This window comes from Trichoplusia ni, chromosome 24 (genome assembly GCF_003590095.1).
Source record: "Trichoplusia ni isolate ovarian cell line Hi5 chromosome 24, tn1, whole genome shotgun sequence".
Classification (NCBI taxonomy): domain Eukaryota; kingdom Metazoa; phylum Arthropoda; class Insecta; order Lepidoptera; family Noctuidae; genus Trichoplusia; species Trichoplusia ni.
In genome coordinates, this window is record NC_039501.1 from 2,753,194 (window position 1) to 2,777,377 (window position 24,184).

The 24,184-nt window shown below is 35.3% G+C and overlaps 4 protein-coding genes across 4 annotated transcripts in view; 2 read left to right on the forward strand and 2 right to left on the reverse strand.

The window, feature by feature from the left end:
- Positions 1-8,894, reverse strand: part of LOC113505138 (deubiquitinase DESI2-like) — a 35,252-nt gene extending 26,358 nt beyond the window's left edge. Inside the window, 2 exon segments of the mRNA XM_026887692.1 lie at positions 7,946-8,106; positions 8,671-8,894. Coding sequence (XP_026743493.1) covers positions 7,946-8,080 — 135 coding nt within the window. The 5' untranslated portion in view covers positions 8,081-8,106; positions 8,671-8,894.
- Positions 8,895-9,033: 139 nt separating this feature from the next.
- LOC113505136 (coatomer subunit delta) lies at positions 9,034-18,831 on the forward strand. Its single transcript, XM_026887689.1, has 15 exons — positions 9,034-9,139; positions 9,285-9,324; positions 9,416-9,536; positions 9,942-10,044; positions 10,398-10,517; positions 10,665-10,724; positions 10,875-10,986; positions 11,525-11,612; positions 12,414-12,566; positions 13,092-13,168; positions 14,300-14,388; positions 14,681-14,828; positions 16,920-17,031; positions 17,340-17,462; positions 17,747-18,831. The coding sequence occupies exons 1-15, from the start codon at positions 9,137-9,139 to the stop codon at positions 17,913-17,915; spliced, it is 1,518 nt and encodes a 505-aa protein (XP_026743490.1). The 5' UTR covers positions 9,034-9,136; the 3' UTR covers positions 17,916-18,831.
- Positions 18,832-18,866: 35 nt separating this feature from the next.
- On the forward strand, positions 18,867-22,083 carry LOC113505137. Its single transcript, XM_026887690.1, has 4 exons — positions 18,867-18,997; positions 19,970-20,138; positions 20,332-20,596; positions 21,613-22,083. The coding sequence occupies exons 1-4, from the start codon at positions 18,871-18,873 to the stop codon at positions 22,021-22,023; spliced, it is 972 nt and encodes a 323-aa protein (XP_026743491.1). The 5' UTR covers positions 18,867-18,870; the 3' UTR covers positions 22,024-22,083.
- A 79-nt stretch (positions 22,084-22,162) lies between these two features.
- LOC113505139 (UPF0488 protein CG14286) lies at positions 22,163-23,689 on the reverse strand. Its single transcript, XM_026887693.1, has 3 exons — positions 23,358-23,689; positions 22,818-22,952; positions 22,163-22,554 (listed from the first exon to the last, which is right to left on the reverse strand). Exons 1-3 carry the CDS (start codon positions 23,542-23,544, stop codon positions 22,235-22,237), a joined length of 642 nt encoding a protein of 213 aa, XP_026743494.1. The 5' UTR covers positions 23,545-23,689; the 3' UTR covers positions 22,163-22,234.
- Positions 23,690-24,184: the final 495 nt, after the last annotated feature.

Below are 24,184 nucleotides of genomic sequence, written 5' to 3' on the forward strand. Positions count from 1 at the left end.
TAATAGTCATAACTTTGTCTAGCAGATCAGTTAGACTTTATTAGATCTTCATTGCCGATGCCTTCTTCTGACTTTTATGAAGTGTATACGTTATGAATAATTTTGATAAACATTTAAATTAAACGACATAATTCCAAGCCCGCTTTTATTATTAGCCATTAACTTTTGACCATACCCTAAAACGTTATACAGATTGGAGTTTGATAAGTTACACATACATTACTGCGGAAAAGCGGAAACAAAATGATATGCAAATAATATTTAAATAGCCTATTTAATAGGCAGAAATTTTAATCGGCTATTTGCCTATTACCGAAGTCGACGCGAAACAACTTTCGTTTAAAATACAACCTTAAGTTACGTAGTAACTATTTAGTAATCTGTGCCTTAAGGGCCAAAAATAGATAATATAATTTAGTACGAATTTATGCATTATTAAAACAAAAAAAAAAACGAGTTCCTTTACAAACAATCTATAGATGAACATTATTCTACGTTTTAAGTTCTTTACAAAGTATACGATTTTAATATCTCGCGTTAGACCTGTATGATTTATTCGATTGCTTAAAGAATAAACTTTAAGATCCGTTTGATTACTAAAGGTCGATTCCTATTCCCATTTCAGAAGGTTGAAAAAGAACTACGCCATACTAGACACTTACGACTTCTTTCAAGTTGAAATACTAATAAAATTGTAAACCAACAGCTAATGGGCCTTTCACTGACTGTTTGTTTAGTTCGTGACCGAGAGTGAACAAGGTTCCATGGTTAATGCATCGTTTTCAAGTTATCGAAACTTTGTAAAAACAAATTAGTTTCAATTCCGTTCAGGGTCTAAGAGAATAATGTTAAGAAATAAAAGCTGTGAATGTATTTAGCTTACATAAATAGGAAATGCTGTCTTTTAAAATTATATTTTAAAACAAACTTCCAAAAGAAAGAGGTTTTCAATTTGTCTAATATCTTGTGTTTTCTTGTGTGTTTTTTATGTTTATCAACTCGGAACTTCGAACTGGATAAAACGATTCTGTTTTTTTTTAACGTGTAATATTAATGATGTAATATTGATGAAATTATTACGTATAATTTCATCAAGTTTATAGTGTAGCATTTTTTATTCAAAGTTGTTTGTATGTCTTTGTAGTTAGGATTAGTGACTTTTTGCCTCTAAATGATCACGCATAAGAGTGACAAAAATAAAATTTACAGCAAGTGATAAACAAATACTATAATGAAATTAGTCTAAACTATCAAGAGTCCGTTGTTTTGTGACTTTAAGGATTAAAGTTGCGACATGTACACGGTCTTGAGCGGGGTATTTTGTCCACGTAACACTACATCAGCCAAAGTTACCCTATAAATTCTGTGAACGGATAAGACATGGGGCTTAACCGTGGTTTACTGACGGTCTACGGTAAAGATCATGTCAGAAAGTATTCATTTATTTATGTACACACAACATACAAAGGGTAAAACACATACACAAATACAGTTAGTATTTCGCAAGCTAGTATGTGGATTTAAGCAATCAGTGTCTTTAGTCCAAAGTCGTGCAAAACATTCAGCATACCTATGTACATCTAAAAGTAGGACTCAAATCAAACGTAATTGAAACAATCATGTCACCATGCATATCGCGTGTGCACGACACATTCGAAAGCTGGTTACTTTCTTACCAAGTTGTTTGCTTGTTTAGGTTCATTTCACAGCAGGCTCATGCCATATCGCACCGATAACATTTCTTAAAGGAGAAACAATTGGAGCGTTCGCTTTATCGACACCAATACAATTAAGGCCCTGATAACGGCCGACGGAAGCATGAAACGTTTGAGAAAATACCAATGGAATTGCTCAGTGTTTGAGACTAGGTTTCTATTGCTGTTCCACTTGTATGGATGTCATCAGGATAAAAACAACAGTTCCAATATATGAAGCGAGCAATGGACAAATTGGAAGTTGATTTTGTGAGACAGATATTGTTAAAAACATCGGACAGTACTCCAAAGACAATTTCCGAAAATGAAGAGCTAGATGATTGAAAAGACTATATTAATATATCTTAATTAATCCCTTAAAATATATGTGGTTTTAATTACCACAAGTGGTGTAACATATACGGATATGCAATGCAATTTGATCCTTGACGCAATGATTAATCATCGATACAGATGTTATAAAATGAAATTTGACGCGAGCCAACCTAGGATATACAGAACCGACTTTTAATAATACTTTGACCAATCAAAAACTACTTTTTTTTGCCAGGGCACTAGTCATGTGTATAAATGATTGCCACGCATTGCCACACACGGACACAAAAACGCGGATGCCATAGCACGGCGGTTCAGGTTTAGTCAGTAAGAGTCTGACATTACTCATTTCCTCCCCGATGGATTTCCATCTTACCAAAAAAAGGGCGCTGGTCATCTAGTCCTCAATATATCAGTTGGTACCTATCTTAACATAATTCCTGCTTAGACCTGGCTATTTTAGCACAGATCCTTTCGTGTGCAACTACCAGCATATAGCGTGCTTGCAAGCAATAGCTTATAAAGCACATAATGTGCACCATTTCCTACAGTTGTCTCCTAACTTGCAACAAGATAAGAGTTCAGTCTGTGACCTGAATTATAACCTTTACATCGAGCTGTTAGTAGATTACTTTTACTCTTACCAACACTCTACCCTAGTCGGTGAAATTATGTAGAAATTGTATCTATCCTGTTTAAATTCCGCTGCCATTTTCCCCTGTGATTTACTATCTTGACTGATTAAAGTAATTATAGATATACCTACCGTTGAAATATCTTCGGGTTAACTTCTTTGACACAACTTTACACTAATTCGTGAACTTAAACTTCTAAATGGATATTCTTGTACTTAACGTTTAGTGGACAGGTGTTGGCGTTTACACATTCCATAGACCTGACGTGGCTTTATCGAACTACTATATTATTATCATAAATGGTTCTAGCTGCGATGCTAGGGTTCCAAATCAGATCTCTAGACCTCAGTAGTTATAATGGAAACAGAAAATAATCATCATGTCAACTAGCTAATCCCTAAATTGAAAGCTACGTCAGAAATCAATTCAGACAGTCCTTTCCAGTTTGACCATGGTAAACTAAGTTCTGTATTCATAAATAAGCACTCGGAGATTAAAGGTGAAAGTTTCGGGAGTAACGGCACTGAATCCCAATAAACTATACACCCCGCCCTAGAACTTCGCAAAGCCATATTGAATTACGGGGACCTTGTATAGCCATCGATCAGACGGACCATACATAATATATTTGAGAAACCACATCTGGTGCGAAAGAAAGTTTGTTCTTGACCTCTAAAGTGTATGCCAGTCATTGAAACACAGAAAACAAAAACAACCACATTTTCCCGACAGCCTGACCAGTTTTGGACCCAACCGGAGTCATAAACTCACTTAGTCGAGCGATCTCGATGTGCATGCGTGTTTCTTAATTTCGTTGCACTTTCAAATGTACGACAGATTTGGATGTCGGAGAATATTTAGTATAAGTTTCATTTTGTGGTATACTTTCCGAATGCCTGTCCCGGTTGCGATGTATGAAAAAGTTTTGTCATACTTAAATCTACCGTTTTATTTTTTCAATTTTCAAAAAGAAGGTCGTGTGTCGTATTGTTTTTATTTCAATTTTGAAGAAAAAAAGTTTATCAAGTACAATATTCAGCAACGCAGTCATGTACTTCAATTTTTAAATGTTCTCTTGTTACAAATACAGGCGCCATCAAAGTTAAACCCGCATTTCATCCTCTTTAGTCGTTAAAGAGAACGTAACACGATATGAACAAGTTCCTTTTGTAAAGAAAACAAAAGTAACTGAAAACTTTGTATAATGGTCTATTAACAGGTCTTTGAGTTTAACTTCGAGTGTTAAATTGTACGTAGTCTGTAGCCCGTTTTCTTTATAGACATGAAATACGTGAAGATACTTGTAATAGAAAAACGAGTAGCTGTTGAAGTTTTCTAGTGTATGACTATCACAGAAGTTTTCTTTTTAAACGATAGTAAAGATTTTTCGTATTGAATCTTTTTTAAGGAGCAGATTTTTTTTAATCTCTCCCGAATCCCGCTCTAATGAACACTAATTTCCGGTAAATAAATAAATAGTTTTAGTGACTATTGTCAATTCCTTTTTTTACGATAGTAAAACAAAAGGTAACCGCTCTATTAAAATTTTCTAACATAAATATTATCTCGTGTATTCATTGTGTACGCATTTTTTTAGTTTAAAATACTACGGATGTCAACTACACGAACAATGGCTGACTAACACAACGCGTAGTTTTATTGTTTTAAATACATACGTATTTAAATAATTACTTGTTTTTATAACTAATTTCTCACGAAAAAACTATTTATATCGTAATAAAATGTGACTTAAACTAAAGAAATGGTATAAAAAGAGTATTTATTGCGGTGTAAATGCTATAAAAGAAATCTTTTTTTTTTAAATAACCATTTTATATTGGTCTGTCAAAAAAAAACATGCATGACCCAAAACAATTTAAGTTATACTGGACTGTCGTCAAAATAAATAGTTGATTATTTTTACATTTTCGATCGGTAGTTAATCGTTTGTAGCCAATCTTCTCGCTTACATGTCACATTAGTAACGCTGTACCAACCAAATAGTTCTTATTACAGTGATTGCCTCTATTATAATACGCTGTTGGACAACAAGTGGTAGCAGAACCAACATTTTGATCTAACTTGAATATAGACAACAGAGCTGTCAAAGACGTTAAGAGTTCTGAAACGAATATTTAAATGGCAAACAGTTTTAAGGCTTATAAGATTAATTACTTTCTAATAATTCCCTCTATCTACGTCTTCATGAAAGGAGTATCATGTAAATCGTTCAAATGGTAGTCGTCATTGTGTAAGTAACGGAGGCAACAGCATACTATAATACAGGTCAGTATTACAAGAAAATGAGGTTTGTTTAGAAATAAGGAACTTTAAATGTCACATTACGAATGCATGCTAGAATAAATTAACACGGCAAGGACTGATGGTTACAACGATACATAATTTCGCTTATTAGTGTACAACGAGTTGAGTTTTGGTGTTTAATATGTTCTTAACCGACGAAACATAAAAGAGGGGAGATCTCAAATCTCAGGTCAACAGATAGATACTTAAAACCAGTTTTCTTGTTTATTGGGAGCTTGGTTTTCATTAACTGCTCTCCATCGGTCAAAGGTTATTTTCATGCAAAACTCAAAACGTTCCCGTGCCAAATTAAACCACTTTCGAGACAAACTTTTGCAGTTTCATCAACCAGTTTCGCAATCAATTTTGCATGGAAATGTTGATTCTGTATTGAGTATAAATAACATGATTTACATTAAAGAAGTAAGGTTTATGAGTAATCAATAGTGGACCCGAGTAACTATAGACTTTTTTCAGGAGCTGGAGCAATTCAAAGCTGTTGTTGTTTCAAAATGCACATGCTTTATGCACTTTTATTTTTTTATTGTCAGCAAATGACGCACGAAAACAACCGCGAACTTAGCTGTATTCATTGACGCCTAATATATTCAGTAGAACTGAAGTTCGATTGACACGGTGTACCACACGCCTTATTCCAAATGGCAGGCGAAAAATATTTATAAACATGTACGGCCTTATCAGTCAAGTTTCTCGCATGGCCGCTTATAACTTAATAATAAAGAATTTTCATTTAATAGCGCTCTGACGTGAACGAAATAAGATTTCTTATTTTTCCTTTTTTAATAAATTATTTGATACACATCGCGAAATAAATAAATCGAAATAGACATTATTGGCGCGAATTACAAATATGAATGACAATATTCATTTACAAAAAAAAAGTTTTCTACCTTTTTCGGCTTAATGGTTATATTGATCTTCTTCTTCATTTCCAAACAATGCCTTTTTAGATTAAAAAGATGTTAAAACCACCGACATCTCATTTTCTCATTAGCCACACAATGACGTAAAACAAATAGATTGACATATAAACACTACCGCATTCTTCCAAGGCATCACAGAGACTGCCTTTGCCTTCACTTTTAAGAGTTTATACTTAAAGAAGGCGGGAAATCCTCGCCAGTGTATTCTGATCCCTGCAGTGTAAGACAGATTAGTAACATCATTATTTGTGTGGAGTTCAAACAAAATGGCCGTCGATATTATCTCACATACATTTAATCCGTTGTAATCTAGTTAAGGTTTTTATCAGTCGCTGTAAATGACCAATAGATTTTTTCTTTGTTTACTTTCTACGATAGCGAAAAATAAAACGTAAATTGGCTTCACTTTATAACGAAATAGTAATAATCATTTGTTAAAAACGGTTGAGGAAACCATCGTGAGGAAACCGGCGCTTGTAGGATTTTTTCAAGGGTGTGCGAATCTATGTCACAGCCCTATGTACTCTTCCACCAAGGGGTTGGGTCTTTTAGTTTGATATTAAAAAAAAGTATCTATTATTTTTCTTATGAACCCGGAAGCTCTGTCTCGCGTTCTATTAATAAATTTATAAAAGTTATTACTTATTCAAATCGTATAAATAATAAATGAGTATGTAACTTGTCTTGGTATTTTTTTATTACGTTACCTACTTCTGTGATGTATGTTTTTCACCGGTAAGTTCATAACTAATAAGCTCCTTTAATTTTTTTTAATAAAAACTTGATAGTGTTCTAAAGCGTGCACCTTCGTAAACTGTATGAACGTTCTATGGAAAAAGATTGCTGGCGTTAACTTTTTTAAGACTTATTTTGCCGGTATCCAAACTTATGATGGAGTTGGACTTCCGGAGCCATTGATTACAGATGAATACCAGTAATTGCATGGGCCTACTGCCTTTTGACCTCCACAACACAATAATCGGATTATACCAGTATCGGTAAGTCACTTTTAGCCAAAAGTTCTGGGTACGAATGAGACTCATCCGCCATTTCCGCACCTTGTTACCGATAATATAACTTTTAACGAGGGGTCGGTAAACGACATATTGTTATAACTACCAGACGACTTTTAATATAAAAATACTTTTTTATCGCGTAATCCAAAATTGATGAATGTTCGTGCGTTCGTTAGCCAATTACCCGCTAACGGCTAAACGGATTTGGGTGATTTGTGACAGAAGGGTAAACGAGGTCGTGGATTAGAAATAAATAATAAATTTATGTATGTTTATAAATAAATAAATTTATACATGAAATTTATTGTGTCGCACAACTATAAATTCTATCTTTATTTATGTCATGCAACATGTGAACGATTTTTGATAAATATAAGGAATAAATGAACAGACAAACACAAAAAATGCTTCAAACCTTAGCAGTGAAAACGAAATTACATCGCGTCATTGTGTGGCGTGGGTTGTTACATTGAAACATATGAACAAATTAAGTTTTTTATATTATGAAATTAATTTTACGACATTTATTAATTAATACGGGTAGGTATAGTAATAAAGAATACAAGTTTAAAGAAGAAAAAGTTCATCAGGGATTTACCCACACTTACTGGCAGTGAGGTAGTCTAAAATTCATGAGTAGTAAAACCTCTTTTGTGATTAAATTGGGCCACAAGTCTGTAGAGATATGTTCTTACAAAGGTTTAATTTAATATAGAGGTCAAATATCACTGACAATGCTTAAAAATATGTTTTTGGATGGGGAGCCAATGTTGCATCTTATCTTAAGAGGACCATTTTTCCTAAAACAGGGCTTTACACATAACTATTTACAATACCCAATATTCACACATTTTTCTAGTATCATCACAAAAAATAAATAATAAACTACAATGAAACAAATATGATACAAAGACAAACAAAAGATAATTCACATAAAATAACCAAAATAGTGCACAAATACGTAACTACAGTGCACATACAGAAGTGCTAACTACGTAACTAAATGTTAATCTTACTAAATTTTGGTTATCGTAAGTGTCCTCCTGAGAGACAGTTGTCGTGTCTATCAGCGGTTCCCTGTCTCCTGGTTCCTCGGACGTCCCCTCCGTTCTCCGTTCTGAACGGACACGGCACGCATCACATCTCTTCATGACTACACATACTTCTCAACTGTGGACTGTCAATAAAGTCCTTCAGTATTATTGCAGAATTTTAAAGGTTTTTTTTTTGTTATCAAACCTCCTTTGGATGTATAGTACAATACCTTATTACATTATATCTAAATTAAAAAAAAAAAGAGCAAAATTTTGAAATAGTTTAGAAAATTAATCTACAGTTATAAATTAATTTTAAGTATTGAAAAAGACTAAATAAATACCTCATTATCACTATCAATAAGATAAGTCTCTTCCATGACACAAAAACATTAAAACTACACTACTCAAGTTTTAGAATAACAAACACTAAACTTCACAGATACACTAAACTGTATGTACAGCCATCTGTGCCAACGGCATGGTCAGTACGATCACGTATTCACGACTGTGAACATTATTGGATGAAAAGATTATCTATAAATCAGGCATAAAGAAAATAGGTATCATTGTATGCAAATCAAACGATTGACCATTAGCGAAAATAATGACGGTAACACTCGTTTACAATACACACATACTCGAGAGCATGTGACCTGAACCACTACAACTAAATACCAATACAAAATAATTAAAAATCCACTCACCACTGTTATTAGGCTTCTGTGGTATGCAAACGTATTCCATAGAATTTAGACACCAACTCAAATAAAAGCCTCCATCATGCGTACGGCGTAACTGAACACTTTAACTAATTATCTTAATTACGTGGAAAGATACAAGTAATACGTTAGAATTGGGTAAAAAACGAACAATAACCCCAATGTGCTTTGCTTACTTTTGACAAATTTGACATTTATCTAGGTCATAGACAAGAAGAAAGTTTTCTACTATGTGTCAACATTAATTAGGAAATGACTTTATCGGTCCTAAAATAATCCTTATCGTAAAATCTTACGTTCGGATACAGAAAAGAAAATCCATTTGACATAACCATAACCTGGCAACATTATTAAAAAAAACGTCTACACGTCACCTTAGTGTTCTGTCAGTTTTTCAGGATCTGGAATTGTGATTTTTATGTTATATTTGCGAAATTAAAAGCTTAAAAAGATGGTAATTATTCATACAATATGTAATATTTATCTTTTATACCAGCCAGTGTAGCTTTGCTGGATAAATGTAGTTGCACCTAAGAAAATGTGTGTGTGGTATCCGGCTTATGTTTATAGTTTTACAAAGTGTTTTCGTGTACTTTCAGGTGCTCATAGCGGCAACAGTATGTACAAAATCGGGAAAAGGTATTTACCTACACATTCTTAACATGATATATCATTAAATTATTGTATTTTGAATACTTATGTGTGAAACATAATTTAATTTTCTTTTCAGCATTGGTTTCCCGTCAATTTGTGGAGATGACGAAGGCACGTATAGAGGGCTTGCTCGCTGCGTTCCCGAAGCTTATGACTGGAGGTCGTCAACACACTTTTGTGGAAACAGAATCTGTCAGGTGAATAATTTAATTAAAATTCCAATCAGAATTATGTTATGTATAGGTACTCTTTTCTAAGGCAGAAGAGTTAGATGGGTAACTGTTTATATATCTTGAATTAAGATTATTACAAAAAATCTTGCACAAATGTAGGGAATATTCTAATGAGAAGTGAATTACTAAAATGTTTGCTTAAGAAGGTTATAATATGCTATACTGTTTAATACAATTGTTCATCAAATTAGAAATAATCCCAAAAGCTTATCACTTATTTCAAGTCCAATTATTTACCAACAAAATAAATTTAAACAATAAAGCTTTATAGTCAAAAGATTTTCTAGGAAACATTATTTAGGAGTAAAAAATATTACCTGCACTCAATGAAAATTAAATAAATGTTTCATTTATAACTGTTCACTACAGATATGTCTACCAGCCCCTGGACAAGCTGTATATGCTGCTCATCACCACCAAGGCCAGCAACATCCTTGAGGACCTGGAGACACTGCGGCTCTTCAGTAGAGTTGTGAGTAACAATTTGAAGCATTCATAAACATTCGTAACCATAAAATAAAAGTACTGTATGTTTAATGTTTATGTTAGTGTAAAAGTTTCTATTTGCTTTAATAAGGAAATAAACATGGTGGTTACTGGTTGGTATTGGCAAAAAAATAAGTTTGTCACTTTGCTTTCTACTTGGAAGATCTACTGATTTTGGGAGTATCTTCTAGACTATAACACCTGGTCCAAATTGGTGCAGCCATATCGCCTCAGAAACTTATAATTTGTTTCAACTGCCTAAACAAACCTAATGTTCTAATTGCTGTCTTTTTATGGTTAGTATTCAATTTTGTTTATTGATTATGATTTTGTGTGTAGGTCCCTGAGTACTGCACTCAGCTGACCGAGGCGGAGGTGTTGAACCAGGCGTTCAACTTGCTGTTTGCTTTCGATGAAATTGTAGCTCTCGGCTACAGGGAGAGTGTCAACTTGGCACAGGTTAGTGTTGCCATATTAAAATATTTTCTTCTTTATAATTCAAACTAAATTATTGGATATTATGAAGTTGGTGACAGACTGGAAATGAAAGGTATCAAATGTGATTTTATGCTTACTTAAATATTAACAAATTGTTTTTGTAAACAGGTGCGCTCATTCGTCGAAATGGATTCGCATGAAGAAAAAATTTATCAAGCTGTCAGGCAGGTCAGTATATTTACAAAATAAAAAAAACAACTCATAGCCATTATACCCAGAGATAAATATCTCTGGAAGGAGATAAAGCAAGCCCTTCCAAGTAATAAAAAGTAATCTATGTACAAATTGTTTATTATAATCTGATAATATATTGTTTAGACCCAAGAACGGGAGGCAGCGAATCGTATGCGAGAGCGCGCGAAGGAACTACAGCGAGAGAGACTTGAAGCTGCCAAGCGAGGCGCCCCGCCGCGCAGTCAGATGTCCTTCGGTCAGTATTACAAGATAAATTTGAGGTTTTATTTAACTGGCAATGCAAGTGTTGTGGGCGAATTAAGTTGCAATACCTGGATAGCCGAGTGGTTGAGGTCACCACGACAAACCCACTGTGCGCGTCTTGTCGCAGTTCGATCCTCGCATAGGATAAGAATTTGTGTGATCCAAGAATGCTTGTCTGTTGTTGTGACTTGAATGTTTTTGAAACCCTAAGTTTCTTAATGCGGGAACTTTTTTTTTTTAAAGAATGTTATGAAATCTTTATATATAAGGTTCTAGACGGACCGCATTTCAACTGCAATCCAACCGCAAAGTGCAGTTTGAATGCATTTCACACAACTGCAATCCAAACGTGCAGTCCGATTGCATGACGACAGCAAACGAACTGCCTATAGCCTAAGAACCTACGCTTACAAATGTATCTAATTGAACAACTTTCTAAGGATAATGTCTACAGTCATTTCAAGTTTGTAATTTTCAGTGATTTCGTCAATCGTTTTTTGTATGAATTGTATTTTTTTTTTTATGTATAGGAAGCGGTTTCGGCAGCTCATCGATGTCATCTTCAGCGTCTATTGAGCCCGTCGCAGAGAAGGTGCCCAGCACGCCGGCGCGTGATACGTAAGTGCCATTACTTACGGACTATTGTACATGGATTAAACACAAATAATCACCTTTTGTATATAAATAAGGTACTAGAAAGACGGACCGCATGTCAACTGCAATACAACCGCAAATTGCACTTCAAATGCAGTTTGAATGAAATTAACATGACTACACACCAAACGTGCAGCCCAATTGCTCTTCGACTACAATTAAACTACGGTCCGTCTGCCTAAGCCTTACAGACGATAGCTCTTTTATATATAAATTATATAAGAGCTTATGTTTCGGTTTCTATTGGATCTTGGATAGTTTTACTATTTTAATTATGATGGTGGTTATTTTTTTAATTCTTAAACATTTTAAATACATTTTCCAATTCCATCACGTGCTGAGGGCCAGATGTTTAAAATATTATCAAACGTTCAACTCAAACGTTTGTTTATTGGAACCCATTGAGATTATTTTAAAGTTCTTAGAAATGAATACTGAAATTAGTGTAGAGAACCATATCACAAATATACAATTGTGTGAGTGGTTGAGGTCATCAAGCCAAATCGACAGTGCGCGGGTTCGATCCCCGTTCAAAACAAGTGATTTACCCTTGAATGCTTGTCCGTTGGAACTTTTGTGCATTTAAACATTCCAGTCACATACTTGAACATTCATGCAAACCCCTGCGATACAATCATTATTGTCTTACTGCGGGACTTGTTCTATTAAATTAAACACAATTACATACATGGCGATACAATAATGACATCATTAATGTAACATTTGTATCGCTACGTCTATAAGGAGATTGGTTTGTACCCCTAGCCGTCCCGCGGGCCGCTCGGCCATGAAGCTGGGCTCGCGCGGCACGGACACGGAGTCGTTCGTGTCGCGGCTGCGCAGCGAGGGCGACGCCGTGCCCGCCGCCGCCGCGCCCGCCACAGACCACGCCAAGCCGCCGCCCAGCGACCACAAGGAGTTAGTATACTACACTCATACTCCCCTATTTAGCTTTATACTACACACATACAACGTTTCGAATGCTGACGATGCGACCTCAATTTATCCTTACTTGATATTATAAGTGTGAAAGTGTGGATGTTTGTTCCTTTATTACGTAAAAACAACTCTACGGATATAGATGAAACTTGGTAAATAGATAGTTTATAACCAGAATTAATACAATTTTTATCCATCAATGTAAGAAGCGAATTCGAAAATCCTAGCCTTTGTGTAGTCCAAAATATGAATGAAATCATAATGCTTTAATAAATAAATATAAATTAATCCATGTATTTAAAATTAGTTTGTTCAGGACATAACTTGCTATAACGCCTTTTAAAATCGTGTTAATTTTGTTTGTAATATGAGTCAAATACTACTGGTGCTGGTTAATAGAATATTTAAAGTATGAAAAATATATTTACATAGCTCACTACTACATCAAATAAAAATCTTTTTTGAAACTCTTTCTTCTTTTATGACACATAAACATTGTTCCAGTGTACACCTTCGCTTTGAAGAGCGTCTCTCTCTGGTCGCCGGCCGAGACGGCGATGTACAGAACTTTGAGCTAAGCGGTAAGTTAATATTAATTAATAGAACAACCCTTCAATACTATTATAGTTAAAGAAAATTTGCGTTTGTCTATTCTATCTTTAAATGTCCTTTACCGATTTTCATATGTTTATTATTTATTATGCAAAGCGAATATTTGTAATTAATTCAAATAGTGTAAAGATTATGCATCTGATAAATATGTAAGTAGGACTATTTTAATTCGAAAAAAAGAAAACCTTACAATTAACATTAGTACTTTTCTAGCCTAGTGTTTTTTTTTTCAATCGTTAACGTCAATGCGTCAACAACACTTTAGACAATCAGACCGCATTTCAACTGCAGTCCAAGCGCAAATTGCAGTTTGAATGCAGTTGACACTTTTGCAAAAGAACTGCAAACCGAACGTGCAGTCCTATTGCACGCCGACTGCAATTGAAACGCGGTCATCTGTCTAGTAATGACATTTCGTTACACAAGAAACGCAAGTAGGATCTGTCATCTCTATTATTTTCTCTTGAAATCAATAATTAATTGTAAAAATCGTCACTTGGCTAGAAGGGGGTGATGGTTAAACTAGTTTTCCATTCATACAATGTTATTATTTATTCATCAATCACACACAAGTTTAAAAAGAATTGTTAGGAAGTTATGTTATAAATCAGAAAAAGGAAACTAAAAATAAAAGTTCAACTCAGAAATTCGACTATTATTAAATGATGCAACGGCTTAACCACGCGTATTTATCGGGGTAGCCCGACTAGTTTCGGACCCAAACGGAGTCCTTAATCATGAGTACACTCTGCGACACATGATATACCCTTGTGAGTAAACCGTTGCATCATTTAATAATGTATAATTGTCACGATAGTTAGTATATTATTTGACGCCCTCCGTGGTCGAGTAGCATACGCACCGGTTTCAAGGTGTCGCTAGCTCTGAGGTCCCGGGTTCGATCCCCGGTCGGGTCAATGTAAAAATTCACATTTCTACATTGTCTCGGTTCTGGGTGTTTGTGGTACCTTCGTTGTATCTGAATTCCACACACAAGTGCTAATAGCAACTTACTTTGGGTTCAGAACAATGTATGTGATGTTGTCCGCATTTATTTATTATGTACTCATCTCACACCACATGGTATTGTTGCCCGTCAGGTTTGCTCACACTTCGCATCAGCAACGAGCAGTTCGCACGCATTCACGTTCACGTTGACAACAAGGACACCAGGCCCCTACAGCTGCAGGTACGACTTAATTATTAATGTATACTTTAAATTGTATTATATGATATTGATAATTTGATTGTGGGACGGTGTTGGCTAAATAAAAACAATACATATATAATGCATACATACAAAAGGTTTGTTTGCAAAAAATTCAGAAATATCGGGGATTTTTTTGAAACTTATTCCGTATTAAGGAATACCGTACTCCACTACATTAAAAAAAACCATTAAATGTTTTCTTTTGGCCCCATCAACGACAACCTTATTCAATCAACATTCAAATGTTATTTATACCTAACGTTTGTCGTAGACCCACCCCAACGTCGATAAGGAAGCGTTCCGTTCGTCCGGCGTGATCGGTCTGAAGCAGTCTCAGCGCGCCTTCCCGCTCCACTCGGACGTCGGCGTCCTCAAGTGGCGCCTCAACGCCAACGACGACAAGCTCGCCCCGCTCTCAGGTACACACTACACATTATTTGGACCCACATCATTTTCACAACCCTATGGACAAGCTGGGACACACTTTTTATTTTTTGAAGTGAAACTTATTTATGCGCGCTTGACTTGGGGAATAAGCTGGGGTATTAGTGACGTAAACGTTACGAAAAGTGTGATTGGACGAAGCGAACGGGAGTTGTTAAGAAAGACCAGTGCGTTCGCATATTTCTTTCTTTCTTCCTCCTATAGCTAAATAATTTGGTATATCTAAACACAGTAAAGGCCTATAAAAAATATAACAAAATTTGTTTCACTTCAATCATGTGGTTATTGCGCACTTGTTTTTTTACTCTTTTGCCTGGGTGAAACGCTAATGACTTAAACCCACGCCGAGGGCACGGCGTAGGGATGTATGTCCGAATGAAACCGACTAAAAACACCCCTTCAACTGCCTGAGCCAGAGCCAGCTTGGACTCTTTCACAACCATAATATCACAACCTTTGGTTTTTGTACGCGTGTTGCCTTAAAGCTCCTACCTAAACAGGACCGACTTCTAATTCGATGTGTCCACAGCGCTTTGCTGCACTACTCTCTACTCCACCTATCACGATCACGTTTTGTTCTAAACAAGAAATACCTTTTAACTTCAGTGCTAAACAAATTGAATATAATTATATCTCCTATTTTTTTCCAATAAAATAGTTCAACGTTTCAAATATTCATGTCGAAAGTAAGGCGAAACCGCTCTTACAATAGAAAAAAATAAACACATTTTTCGTATCATATTAAGTTACTTCCTTTACAATTCAAGCTACGATTACATACTATAATATAACGAACAAACAATTAACACAAAGATAAAAACAAATTCTACAGTGATGTTACCTCTCAGAGAGACATCAGTCAAATGAGCGTACTTCGATATGCGCATGCCTCTTATACTTGTTCCGTAAACAATATGGCGGTAGTATTAAATTACATTGATCAGTGCCGGTGTTGTGTCAATACATAAAAAAGAAAGTGTTAAAACTGCTTTCCGTAATTCGTGAGTATTGCAACTTATAAAGTAGATAACGTGTTTTGGAATTCATTCGATGATCAATTGGAAACATTTCTAATTTTTAACGTAATTAATTTGGAACAACAAATTTTGTTTTCAAATTTTGAATGGGAATCATTTATCAATAAATGAAAAGTAAATGTAGTTATTCACCGTATCAGTTGCAATATATCCCGAAGTACGGCACATAAAAGCCATGAAGAAGAAAACCAAAGAAGCTTTCACCATCTATATTGTGAGCGTTAAAAAACAGTCGATAGAAACTAAGGTGACCCCACGAATTCCCGAACGGACTGTCAAGGGCTCCAATTCAAGGGTTCTTTATCAAAACAATGAAATAATAGAACGTGAATAGTCAAATTTAATCCAATCTCCATTCAGTCATTGGCAATTGTAAATGGCGGAATTGGGGCCCAGGAATTTGACACCGGCACTGATATAACTTAGTGAATAGATTTTAGAATGTTCTATCGATCGAAACAACGGTGTCAAACACCAAATGTCCATTGAAATGTTACATTTTTTGCCTTGCGTTTTTAGAAGACGTAATTTTATTTTATTTAGGTGTAGGGCTGGCTGCTCATTTTAAAGCTAAGACCAAATGTGTTGGATTGCCACCCTTGTCACACGGTCACCTTCTTGAAAATAGTTGCAAATTAAACTCTCTACAACTTTGGTTCTGCAACTTTTTGTCGTAAAACTATAAATAAAAAAACTTTTTAGCGAAAATGTTCAGAAATTCGACATAAAACATATTTTTCGATACAACTTTTTTATATAATTCTAAAATAAAATAAAAATGCGTCCTCTAAAAAACGGAACCTGAAATGTAACAATTCTTTAGACTGACCTCACTGTTGAAAGACACCATTATTTCGATTTAATTAATATGTTATAATACAGATGCAAGATATTGATTATATTTTATTGTTTAACGGCCACAGTACTTGTATTCTGGAACTTGTTAGGTTCTTTATGTAAGTATTAACTACAGAACATATCCCTAGATATATATATAAGTATCCTATTTCTACGTATGTTTGTTTGCAGTCAACTGCTGGCCATCAGAGGGCGCTGGTGGCGGTTGTGACATCAACATCGAGTATGAACTGGAACACGACCATTTGACCCTGAATGATGTCAACATACATATACCGTTGCCGTAAGAATTTATATTTAAAGAGTTAGATGAATTTGTAACATTTTTTTTGTGTTTATGCTTAATTACTTTGCTGATGTAGAAATTTCAGAAAGCATGCACTTAGAAAACTTAGAATAAAGATAAAACTGGTTAACTATATAGATTATTTTATAATTTTTTAATTGAGAATAGAGGCTGTTATTTTTGCTTTAACGAACATTCAAGTGTATTAATATTTTAAAAGTAAATTAAACAAACTTCTTTTCAATCATAGCGTATACACTTAAAGTTATAGTCGCAGTGGTTATTTATGCGTGTTACATTTTCAGGTCTGGCAACACACAGGTGGTTGTTCACCAATGGGAAGGCAGCTACGCACAGAAGGGCCGCACTCTGATCTGGAGCATACCTATCATCAATAAGCAACAGAAATCTGGCAGTCTTGAGTTCACGTGAGTTTGTTATATCTTGTTGAATAATAATGTAATTAGTTAAATTAGTAAAAAATTGTTTAGCCCTTCAGACAGATTCTCTAAAAGTATTTTTAATTGTTGTTACAATTTTAGGCCTAACTTATTCTTGTGAAAACTTTTTTTCTATCTTATCATAAAATGATTTTAGACCATTTTAATAGATCGTTTGTTGACTTTTATATGCAACATGCAACTTGCTTAAGCATTCCTCACCGAAAATCTACTTTCATAAACTTGTCATTATATTGTATATTATGTTTCAGTGTTGCCCCAGCTGTTCCAAACGATTTCTTCCCTCTAACAGTGATGTGGACCTCGGACACGTCTCTAGCCCTCCTCAAAGCCGTCAAGGTGACCCAGGCTGAGGACAACTCCCCAGTCGACTTCTCCCAGGAGATCAGCTTCCACCCAGACAAGTACGAGATAGTCTAGGGCTATAGCGTGTCAGTCGATGTTAACAGACGTTTGTTCCAAATATCCAAGCTAGCGAGATTCTGCGGCTTCAAGCTCAGCATGCAGCATACGCCACTCAAGTAATTCTATCGCCAGCTTTTGTTATTCACGCCGCGGAAAACACGCGTTTTAGCTGCGTGAATTATGGGCGAAAATAACCTGTGACCTCTTTTGAAGTTCTAGTTAATGTCAAAAGTAATTTTAATGAAATAGGATACTACCAGACCTATAGTTACTTTCCCTTTAACCGACTTCAAAAAAGGAGGTTACTTTATGCCAAGCTGGTAATATTATTATGAAATGGTTTATGTAACATCAAGCTTTAAGCTTCAGTACGTTAGCTAAAAATACAAACGGTAACACCGACTGACGGCAAATAATATAATATTTAGGCTTAGTTTGAAATTTGATGCTTATATTAAATTAAATATGATTGTCTTAGAATATTGTGTTAAATCAATAAGTTACTATTTGTATTACATTATATTGTTATAATAACATTCCTTACAAAAGGGTGCCAGATTTAAAAAGTATTTAAAATTATATAAATTATTAGGTATACAGCATTTTACGTCATGGCAACACCCAATTAAAAAGAAAGTATCATGTTGAAACCATGATTTTTTCATATTAATCAAAACTAACGATTGCCATAAGAAAATATACACCTGCAGCACCTCTGTATGTTTCAAATCGAAAAAGAAAACATGATACTTCATGAAACGGTAATATAAATAAAAAAACACACGTCTGCCTATAGTTTTATAGAAGTTGTCATGAATATTAACTGTAACGTTTTACAGCATTCGATAACTCTACACCACATCAAACATGTATGTACTTGTATAGATCGTATAAACCTATTGTATAAAATAAACAATAAAATAAATATAAACAATAAAATAAATATAAACATTGTTTTATTTCGTAAGTAATGTTCGCGTTAGTTTTTCATATTTTGTTCGTCCTGCCGATCATGGCGAGGAGTATTTTGGATTCCATTAATTTTAAGCAATCCGATTTGTTGCGGAATATGAAAAAACTCAATTTAAATGAAAGCTGTTAGTGATTTTTTTTGTTTTTATGTGTGCGTGGCTTTTGGGGATAGCGCCTTGATAGAGATTGAAGTATGATGAGTTTCAAGGAAGAATTATTCATTTTTCTTACTCCTCCTTCAACTTTTTCTGATTGATGTGGTTGCGGCTTTCGAGACTACTGATGACTCGTGATGCCTGAGACACACCGACGTGAAATGTTCCATGATATCTGTTACTTTAATTGTAGGTCCTGGCTCTCGGGAGTTTTCATGTCACAGGCTAGCTGTGTGACAGGCTAGTCCCAAAATATAATCTTACTTTTAGGGCGACCGTTTAAGTTGGATAGACAAATGACGATGTTATGTATTAATTTCATATTTTGCTTTAGGGAGCCTTAGGGACCCTATATAGTTGAATCGCTAGATTAGTTTCAGAACCAAGCGGAGTCTTCTAAAACTATATTTCTCGATTTTAAGCTGAAATTATACTCAAACTAAACAAAGATCGAGTACCGATCAAGTGTTACCACCGCCGTTAGCCGAGTCCAGCTTAGTTCCAACTGAAACCTTCACAAATTGGCGGTAATTACATTGGAACTCGATTCGAACGGGAATAAACCCTTATTATTGTAGTAGGTACTTATAGGTATTTGCAAAAACACTTAGGTAAGTAAGTAGCCAGAGATAGTGGCCTACCGGCCCACATTACTGGCCGGTGGAAGCCCGCGGTCGGTGTATGAAGGATTGCAACGCATTGCCATACACCGACACAAAAACGCGGATGACGTAGCACGGCGGTTCAGGTTTAGTCAGTAAAAGTCTGACACTACCCATTTCCTCCCCCGAGGGAGTGGGTGTCTATGAGGATTCCCCCGCCTTACCAAAAAAAGGTAAGTTAGTAGCCAGGTCACGATAGCCTATAGCAACATTCGTTTATATAGAATTTCGTGACTTATTTATTTGAATAATACTTCGATAAATAAATATGCTATTCCAGATTTCGGTAACCTAGAGAACTACCAAGTGAACGCGGAGACGGTGTCAGAGAAACAGTATCCTTGGATAGCCCGCGTGGTTCACTCGAAGAAGGCGCTAATACCACACGTTTGTACCGCGGTCTGCGTTGATGAGGCCATATTTATTACAGCTGCTAGGTGCATTTACACGTAAGTGATTGTTTTCGTTCTTGGTAATGTAAAATAGAAGCATAACCACAAGTAGGACTCGCGATTCTCATGGCTCCGTAGAAAAAAATGAAATTTGTAAAAATTTGTCTCGCATATTTATAACGATACCTACCTTATATTTTATCTTTCCATGACTTCAAATGAACTACTTATTGAATATCTAAACTTTCAGCTTAAAAGTAAACTACACCCGAGTAATATACATGTCAAAGAAGCTTAACGTGGTAGCGTTCGTGCTGCCCTCGGAGCCGACAAAACAGTTATTTGATGATATTGGGTTCTTGGTGACTGACACTCGCAGCTTCAAGGGAATGTGGGCGATTATAGAACTTTTTGATACCGTAAACAGGACTGATGATGCATTCAGATGGTTCAGCGACCTGGATTTTTCGTATGGAAGTATGAATTTTAAGGTCGTAGGTTATGCTATGAAGAAGGTGAGATTTTATTTGACTTTTTGTTATAAATTGTAGACTAGCTTTTTGGGCAAGCGGTTAGTAGTCCTGGCTGACATATCGAAGACGTGGGTTCGATTCCCATCATCATTTGTTTATCTATCTTTTTATTATGTAATTTATCTAATCTATATACTAATATATAAACCTGAAGAGTTTGTTTGTTTGTTTGAACGCGCTAATCTCAGGAACTACTGGTCCAAATTGAAAAATTTTTTTGTGTTGAGTAGACAATTAATCGAGGAAGGCTTTAGGCTATAAACCATCACGCTGCGACTAATAGGAGCGAAGATACAATGGAAAATGTGAGAAAAAACAGGACGGGTATAAATCATAACTTACATCTTCTTCTACCCACGGGAACGAAGTCGCGGGCAACAGCTAGTTAATTAATATAAGTCTTTCTATCACACGACTTTGCTTAGTTTGGAACTAGATAGCCATCAATAACCTATTTTAAAATGGAAATTACTTTTCCTATTGGTATAGGTATTTGTCTGCTTTTTAGAAAATCTTATGAGCTTATGACACACGCTAAGGGAAACGGCGCATTTGCACCGACTAACACCTTGCTTTTGTTGGAACTGTATGATCACACCAAACTAAAATAATCTCTGGCAGGATTTTTCCTTAAACTTTGTTTCATAATGCGAAATCACGAAACTCATTAACTACAAGGCTACTTCTACGAAATTTATTAACTTCAAGGGTCTAAACAGACGGACTGCAAACCAACCGTGCGGTCCAATTGCAGTCAGCGTGCAGTCGTGTGACGGTTGCTTTAACGATTGGTTTGCAGTTCTATTGAAGTCGTGTCAACTGCAAATTTGCAGTTGGATTGTAGTTGAAATGCGGTCCGTCTGTTTAGACCCTAAAAACTATATCCAGTTTACTCAAACCCTGAGGTAGCGTTTCCCCGTCCTCTCCATTCCTAGATCCTTTTCAACGTAAACCTAAAGAACTCAGTCCAGCGAACTCAATTTCAATTACACCAACAGGGTATCCACAAAATAAAGGCTCCAGAAATACAATACAACTTAACAGAATTAAGCGTCGTCGTTGGTATCGATCTGTGTCCAAGCATCCTCACTTACTACGGCAAGATAAAAGGGTTTAACGTGCCCTGTTACCATTCCTGTACGGTTCAACAGTTTCAGAAGAGTGTCGACAAATGTTTTAACTACCACGGCGTGGAAGGCGGCGCGTTGTACGACACTTTGAATAAGAAGTTGATGGGCGTGGCAACGTGGGGAGCGTACTTTCAGAAGTGGGAGCTACCAGTCGGCTTCGCGGTCGCCAATTCCATTAACTTCTTCAAGGATTTGAAGTGTGCGAGGCGGATACGAGACGATAACGGTATCCGCGTAACCAAGGGCTATTATCAAAATCTGTGCGATGACAATGCTTAATTCAGTTACATTTTTTATAACACAGATTAAATGTAATCTATTTTTCTGATATAAATTATAATGTAAAATTTTTCGTTAATTTAAGGCATTGTATTTAAAATGTTAAGGCTATAAAAAGTTGCTTAATAAAACTCTTACATCAAAATTATGCACTTATATAATTAATCATGGTTATATAGTACATGAATCACATTTACACATAAAGTACAACCTAAGAATTATCTACATTAAAATTAAACTTAAAATTGGAGTTTGAGAATGAAAATTTAAAGTTCTTAGAATTATCTTCACTAACAATTTTTCTGCTAGCAACCTCATCAGCTTTAGTGCTGCTGTTGTTAATAGTTTCCTTTGACACATCAGTGTTTTCATTGTTTGCAACACTATTGCAATTAGAACTGTCTACTTGTTCAGGAGCTAAATTGAAGTTGAATCGGAAAGATTCATCACCTGTTGTTAAAAATGCAGATTTCCTCAAGAATGTTGCTTTGGGTTTGTCAGGAACATCTGATATCTTGATTTTACTGGCCACTGCAAACAAATAACCTCAATGTAAAAGAGGTTACAAGTAAATGCTTTCTACCAATTAGAACAATTGGTCCCAAACAAAGAAAATGCATCAACCATAATCTTATGGTGGTTTCAATTTATCTTTGCAACATGTGACCAAACTTTTTTTCAAGATTTTATTGGCAATAAGCCTTTTTAAGTTATACAATTATAAAAATTACATGTAGCTCTTCTCTTGACCATTGTCATTATATAGCATGTCTAGCTGACAACTTTAAGCTTACTTTTTGCTAATTTCTTTTCTTCGGCGGCCATTTTAGCTCTGTAGTCTCCGAAATGAGTTCGCATTAACTGCCTCTTACGTACAAGTGGTTGATTGTTGTTCTTCAGTACTGTGAGTACCTTCCATGCTTCTTGCACTGAAAACATAGAAATATATATTAACTATAACAAGGCATAAGTAGAAAGTTATAAATAAGGCCTGTTATGGATAACCACCATTAGTTTTCCCATACTCAAGTCATAAATATACTATTTTAAGTTACATTGTTTAAGATGTAGTTGTGCAATAAGGATGACATAAATATCATTCTACTTCCTTTACGTTTAAATAAAACAATGAAATGTATGCATTAAGACATGTAATTGCAACTGTAACTATATTTTTATTCAGCTTGGCAATTAATGTTAGTATGAAAGTACAAACAAGTAACACTATATAAAATTTGCAGGTTAAAATCATAAGAATAATAAATGAAAGTGTAAATAATTAGAGATTACATTTTATGTTTTCTAAATAGGTCAGCTATGTCATCAATACTTACACTGCTTTTCATTTCCTTTCTTCTGGCTTAATGTTTTCTCTAGCTGTTGAACGCACCAGCACAGTTCCAGTTGAAATTGTCTGATAGATTCGTCGGGATCGCCTTCCGCCGTGTCCTTCTCCACTTTAAAAGGCTTTTGCAGAGATGTTGGTTTCCCTTTTGTATGCAATTTTGTGGGTTTAGGCATTTTGATTTAGTAAACTTTCTGTTTATAAAACGAGTTAACTTGATATACCACGTTCAGTTTTGTTTTGATAATTTGACGCCCGAATATTATTTGATCGGTGATTTGACGTTTTCTTGTGCGACGATGACGCTGATGTCGCTGATGCGTTCAAAATTAATAGTTGTAAAACATGAAGTGTTGCCAAAAAAATATTATAAATTACGTCACGCTCACGACTTCTACCAACTCTTCAAAAAACAAAGAAGAAAAATGGTCCTTACATTTATTCAACTTTAGGACGTCAATTTTGGCGATAAATACCAAATGAATCAAGAACCTAGTTGCACAACAGAATAATTTATTGATTGCATGACACATTCTAACAAGAGAATCACGATAAGTTACTTCTTCTTACGTTATTTTATCTTAATATATATAAATCTCGTGTCACAATGTTTGTCCTCAATGCACTCCTAAACCACTTAACCGATTATAGTAAAATTCGCACATCATGTGCAGTTCGATCCAACTTGAGAGATAGGATAGTTTAAATCTCAAGTTATAGTCGCAATTTCTTCTAACCACGCGGACGAAGTCGCGGGCGACAGCTAAAAACACTAGATTTTATCATTTCAGCTGCTTGTCAACCGCTAGTGAGAAA

Coding starts and splice junctions, on each gene's coding strand:
- LOC113505136 (XM_026887689.1), top strand. Junction 9,537..9,941: donor GTGGAAACAGAATCTGTCAG/GTGAATAATTTA, acceptor TGTTCACTACAG/ATATGTCTACCAGCCCCTGG. Junction 12,567..13,091: donor CCGCCCAGCGACCACAAGGA/GTTAGTATACTA, acceptor ACATTGTTCCAG/TGTACACCTTCGCTTTGAAG.
- LOC113505139 (XM_026887693.1), bottom strand. CDS start 23,544: ATGCCTAAACCCACAAAATTGCATACAAAAGGGAAACCAACATCTCTG. Junction 22,953..23,357: donor GAAAGGAAATGAAAAGCAGT/GTAAGTATTGAT, acceptor CTATGTTTTCAG/TGCAAGAAGCATGGAAGGTA. Junction 22,555..22,817: donor AGAAAAGAAATTAGCAAAAA/GTAAGCTTAAAG, acceptor ATTTGTTTGCAG/TGGCCAGTAAAATCAAGATA.
- LOC113505137 (XM_026887690.1), top strand. CDS start 18,871: ATGTTCGCGTTAGTTTTTCATATTTTGTTCGTCCTGCCGATCATGGCG. Junction 18,998..19,969: donor ACTCAATTTAAATGAAAGCT/GTTAGTGATTTT, acceptor ATGCTATTCCAG/ATTTCGGTAACCTAGAGAAC. Junction 20,597..21,612: donor TAGGTTATGCTATGAAGAAG/GTGAGATTTTAT, acceptor TTACACCAACAG/GGTATCCACAAAATAAAGGC.